This window comes from Falco peregrinus, chromosome 5 (assembly GCF_023634155.1).
Source record: "Falco peregrinus isolate bFalPer1 chromosome 5, bFalPer1.pri, whole genome shotgun sequence".
Classification (NCBI taxonomy): Eukaryota; Metazoa; Chordata; class Aves; order Falconiformes; family Falconidae; genus Falco; species Falco peregrinus.
The window spans coordinates 23,010,022-23,016,021 of NC_073725.1; the positions used below are offsets into that span (position 1 = coordinate 23,010,022).

Sequence of the window (6,000 nt, forward strand, 5' to 3'; positions counted from 1 at the left end):
GGATGACTTGTGATCAACCACAGCAAGCCCTGGTTCCCCAAAACATCGTGGCAGCACCCAGAGCATCACTACATTGTTTATGCAACACAATACCATTAACACAACACCCAGCCTCCACAGAGTTGGTCTGTTCCCGCACCTTCCCTCTGGCTGCACACAAGTACACCACGCACTAACAACACCTATCCATCAAGCCAGAGATGCAGAACAGCCTTCGTTACACCAGCAGCAGTGCACCCCGGTGAAGAGCAGGGCCAGAGGAACAAAGCACAGCACAGAAACCAGACTCATTCCTCATTGCAAAACTCACAGCAGGACACCATGCAACTAAACTGCCTCCATTACTTTTTCGTGCCAGATCATGTTGCCAGAAAGAATAAAGTTGTCACCCTGGACTTGCTGAGGGATTTGGGGGTGTCAGCAAGAAGGGGGCATAGGGAGGGGAAAGGAGAGAGATAAAGTAACATCTTATTTTAAAAGAGAGCCATCAGCAATGTCATATTATTAACATTTTTGAATTGGGGCAAAAAATGACATTTGTTTCTTTTTAAACTGTCTGGGGCTGTTTCTTGTTTTTTTGACTCTTTACTCCAGGCTTCAAAGTTATATCCAGAGAACAGAAGCACTTCAGCTCGTCTGTGCTCCAAATGCAAGCAGCCACCTGGTTCCTTACTCGGCTGAAAATGGCAATGATGAGGAACTGAGTAAATCTTTCGAGATTTACAGCCATAAAACCCGCTTAAGGAAGGAAAAGGAGACATTGTCAGAAATACAATAACCTCAGCACATCTGTGATGCCAAACTTTTCTTGAGACCAAAAAAATGTGCAAAATCAACTCCTAAACAGAAGCATCGTTGCAATTAACTGTTTCAGAAAGGTCAGAGGCACCAACTTACTCCACTATGTGACGGTTATATATATAAAGCCACTATATTACAGCCACAGCGGAGGCTGAACACCCATATTCCACTATTCTGTGTCAAGGACCGTGTAGCCTCCTGACTATTCACATTAATCTGATGCAATATTTCAAACCAAATACCCTCCCCTTTCTTTCCTCCTGCCAGAACATTTGGCTCATATAAATCCTCAAGAATCACCAAACCCTGAATCAGTTACTGAAAACCTGCAGGTCTATGGTAGATAGAAGCCTTTGCCGGGTTAGAAATCCAACAGCTGAAACACTGAAGACCTAGCCATTACAGATACCATTTTAATATAAATCAGTGACTACATATATATATATATACAAACAAATATGTATTCACACACCAGCACATGGACAGGCTACTGACAATAACACTTCATTTAAGAAGCTCTCATGATCAGAGGTACATTAGCCACGTATCATGCCCTCAATCAAGAGCAAGAAGCCCTGAACTATCACAAGATACTTAAATGCTTGAGAGCATATTAACACATTAAATAATTTTAGATAGACCAGAACCCTATCAGCCTCAGATGTGATAAATCACATTTTTTCAGGCTCACATAGTGCACAGCTCACCAGGCAAGCCATGATTGTCCATAGTATCACTGCCTAAAGTTAACTACTGCCTACTGCAGCGCATAGTCCAACCAGACATGAGAAAACTGAAATCATAACTCTTCTTTGGGTACATAAAAGCTACAAATCTAAGAAGAAAACTGACACACAAACCCAGACAATAACCCTATGACTGTTAAGAGGAGCTGTATGCTACAATGGGATGAACAGAAAACATTTTTGCTACATATTCCATATAACAGACTTCAGCCTTTCCCCAGAAAAACACATCTGAAAGGGAAAAGAAAAAAAAAAAAAAAGTCACACAGTCACTCTACAAGTCAGTTAGAGAAATAGCTCTATAGCTTTGCATGCAACAGCTTCACACACAAAAACCTGACAAAAACTGAAAAATGGAAGGAGTTCTACCAAGCATTTGCCTCTGCACTCATCCAATAAACTGGGATCATACCTTGCATTTCAATAACCTGCAACTGGTAATCAGTTTAGACTTGAAATCATCGAGACTTTATGCTCCAAAGGGATGTGTAAGATTCTGTACAGTATAAATATAGCTTTAAAGTAGTACTACATAATACTGGAAGCATTTATGCCCAGCTGAAGTGGGCATAGCTAAAGGCACTGACAAGGGTTCAGCCCTTCGATGGTCTGAATGCCAAGGAAGCTTGGCCAGATCTTTTAAGCTTTCCAGAAGTTAAAAGCTTAAAATTGACGCTATAAAACGGATATTATGTTGGAGTATGCAAAAACACCCGTGCCTGCACTCAAAATACACCCATCTAGTACAGGGGTGAGCATCTTCAGAAAACTGGAAGGCAGCTGCATGTCCTTTTAAGACCAGAGATATTCATCACTGTCCCTTGACCTTCAGGATATGTGCACACATTAAAAGCACAACTGCACATAGCAAACTAGAATCAAGGAGAGTGTAAAAAATGTATTCCCCAAACTTGTTATCCCAGCCTCTCCTGGCACGGTATTCTGAAGCACCCATGAGAACAAACTCCCCAGTTCCACAGCTGAAAAGAGGAGCTTTCCCATCAGTGGGAAAAATCCCCACCCTCATCATTTTTGCCAGTGCTGATGCTTACTGTATTAAGCTGCTGTTAACCCTTCTGGGTGTTAGGGCTAGCAATTTACTTTTTTAAAAGCACTTTGTGATCTTAGACATTTCTCGACACACACACACCCCGGGTGCCGTAGCTGAGGCTCCATGAAGAAGCTCCATTTTCAGAAAACCGGAGTTTGCATAACTGGAGTTTTTACTTTTGATCACGAGACTTCTTGCAGACACCTGCTGTCAGACCGATGCCCAGCGCTGCTAGTCCAGCATCGTTTCCAAACAAAGTGGGGTATCTCTGGGACTCTCCTCCCAAGCCCACCTCCCCTTCAAAAAAGAACATGCCAACAGGTGCTATCTGAAGAGAATTCTTGGTACCGACCAGTGACAGACACCTATGCAAGGAGCAACAAATTGTATCATTTTCACTCCACCACACCCCACGAGATCAGCATTTCAGTCACACCACTGTGAATGCCCAGCAGTTTGTGCTGCATACAAGTCACATCCAGCCTTCGCAACCTTTGCTGGTTCCTGCCCCAAGATAAGCACCGCTTTAAACTGAGAGCTTTTCTTCTCCCGCAGCGCTTTTCCTCTATGAGGTCTTCTGATAAGTCCTTAGAAGTGAATGCTCCATGAAAGCCGCTATGGAGAAAGGCAGAGCATACAACTACTTGCAAACTAAAGGGTGTGAAAGAAAGTCATTTTTAAAGAACTGGACGCCAGCACGAATACATTTATTTATATCACAGTGCACCACAGTTCCAACATCAATAGCTGATTAATCGGGTCATATCTAAGTGTAAGAGATAAAGACAAGCTTTGTGGACGTTTATTGGCAGCAGCGGCTCCTACTTGCATTAGAAGTGCACCAGATGACATCAACTAGGTCCAATTAAGAGAAATCCGGTTTAAACCTAACAAAGAGCCTCTGACCCAGACAAGAGAGAGCCTAACTACGCTCCAAGGCTCTTTTCACTCAACGGGAAAAACAAGCAGCTTGCCAGTTTGCATAATTTTTTGAGATGTAGACAAACTTCCTATCGTTGTTTTTATTTCTTCTTTTATTATTTTAATTTTTTTTTTTAGTTACACAGCCATTTCCCCCGCGGCCGCTCCCGCCAAGCGCGGGCACAGAGGGGGCGGCCGCCGCCGCAGGCAGGGTCCCTGCAGCCCGCGGGGCGCTGCCCCTGCCCGGACCGGCCGCTGCTGCGGGACCGGCCGCTCCCCGTCAGCACGGCGCGGCCCGTCAGCTCGCACACCCCGTGCGCTCGTACCGGGGGATGAGCTGCCAGGCACTCCCCGCGAGGAAGCGCCGAGCCACCGGCCGCGGGACCGCCGGCGCCCGGGCACAGCGAGCTCACGCTGCCGAGCGCCGGCTGCCAGCCCGGGGACGGCACCCCCGCCCCAGCGCTGGAGACCCCGGGTTGCACCGGGCTGCGGCCGCACGACGGGGCGGGGGCGGCGCGGGGGAGCGGCGCGGGGAAGCGCCGTGGTGGCCTCGCTGCCCGCCCCACCGAGGGAGCTCGGGTCCCGCCGCGGGAGGGGAGGCGCGGCGGGGGATGCCCGGGCAGCGCCAGCGCCGCTGCGCCCGGGCGCGCAGGGTCCGCGCTACTCACCACCGCGTACTGTCGTGGTAGTGCTGCAGCACCGAGTACCCGAAGAAGGAGCCGTTCGGGCCCTGGAACACCACCGGGCGACCCACGTCCACGTTGTAGCAACGCGCCAGGGCCACCACCCACAGCAGCGCCCACAGCCCCCGCGCTCCGCGCCGCGCCGCGGCCACCGGCATCCCGCGAGCCCCGGGGCAGCCGCCCGTCCCGGCGCCGCTGAGTGCTGAGCGCTGAGCCCCGGCCCGCCGCGCCCGCGCTGCCCCCGGCGCCGACTCCCAGGCGGCGAGACCGGGCGCGGCGCTTTTGTGCCCGCCCCGCCGCTCGGCTCCGCTCGGCTCGGCCCGGCCCGGCCCGGCCCCGCCGCGGCTCCGCTGCGCCCCGCGCCGCGACGCGCGGGGACTGCGCGCCCCGTCCGCCCGCCCCGCTCCGCCCCGCCGCGCCGGCGCCCCCTGGCGGCCTTGGTCCGCGCCCGCCGCCCGCCGGTAGAGGCGGCCCTGCCGGGGGCCACGGCGCGCCCCTCCCCGGCCCCTCCCGCTGCCGCCCCCCCGCATCCTGCTCTCCCGCGGCGCCCCCCGCCAGCTCCGGCCTCCTCCCGGTGTTGCCACCTCCCCTCCCGGTCCCGCCTGTGCCTCCCGCGTCCCGGCGCACCAGCACTGCTGGGCGAGGGCGGCCGCGGGCGGAGGGGGCCGCGGGACCCGTGCACGGCGCTGAGGGGCGGGGGGCGGCGGTGGAGGGGTCGGTGCGGCCGCTGCTGCCGGGGCCGCGGGAGCGAAAGCGCTCGGGGGGGGGCGGGAAATGAGACCTGGCCTTGCCGGCCGAAGTCCTTCGGGACTGGGAAAGAAGCGGCAACCTTCGCCGCTGAGTACAAGCTGAAAATAATTTCCGTAACATTTTAATAATGAGAGTATCTGAGAGCAACCCCAAAGACATGGTGCAAGGTGAGCCAGAGCAAAGGCAAGACGACAGCCCCGCCGGGTGGCTGAGGCATGGGTGCCATGTCACCCTGCAGGAGAAGCGGGCGGTGGGTATGTGCTGCAAACCCCTTGGGCCCCCAGAGCCTGTCCCGCTGTTGCTCAGTAAAAAGCAATAAATTTTAGCACTCAGGATTCATGAGAAATGGTGTTTAGATCCCTCTTAGGGGTCAACACCAGGATCCTGGAGAAGAAATGCTCCTTCGGGGGTAATGGGGGTTGAGCATTCGTTGTTGTTAGCCCTGGCTTGGGCTGCTTCATCCCACGCTCTCCCCTCGCTGGGAGCCACGAGAACTCCGGTACTATGGGAACTGCTGCTCCTGGCGGGCCCCTGTGGGGACAGGCCCCCAGGACCGGTACTTCTCACATACCGGTTGGTACGTGATGGTTGGTGGGGAGTTTGTTACCCCAGGGAAGAGTGAGGGATGGTGGGGCTGTTTGGAAGCTGGCGTAGGAAGACGCTGCTGCAGGTTGCATCGCCTTTCAGTGCAGGAAGGCCCTCGGTGAAAGCTTGGTCGTATTCTGCAAAGGGTTGGCACCAGGATGCACATTTGGGGAGGAGGGAATTTTGTGGCAAGCTGTTTCACGATAGCCACGGGGCTCTTTCAAAAGCGTAGCCTGTTCCTGCAGGGGAGCATCCTCATCGAGCAAAAGACTGTTATAAGCACATCCTTGAGCATCACCCCCAGAGCAAGCACCCTGGGGCCATATGGACACATTGCTGTTTAGAAACTGCCATTTTTGACATTGACCGTGATGCCAGAAAGTGGACGTTAGTGTAGGAATATTCCAGGGACAAGTTTAACGCAGAAGTAGTAACGACCTAATTCTGTGGTGAAAACAGATCA

The 6,000-nt window shown here is 53.0% G+C and overlaps 1 protein-coding gene across 1 annotated transcript in view; it reads right to left on the reverse strand.

Annotated features, from left to right (window-relative positions):
* ITGA9 (integrin subunit alpha 9) overlaps positions 1-4,573 on the reverse strand; it is a 230,434-nt gene extending 225,861 nt beyond the window's left edge. Inside the window, exon 1 of the mRNA XM_055804642.1 lies at positions 4,188-4,573. Coding sequence (XP_055660617.1) covers positions 4,188-4,360 — 173 coding nt within the window. The 5' untranslated portion in view covers positions 4,361-4,573. The remainder of the gene's footprint in view (positions 1-4,187) is intronic.
* Positions 4,574-6,000: the final 1,427 nt, after the last annotated feature.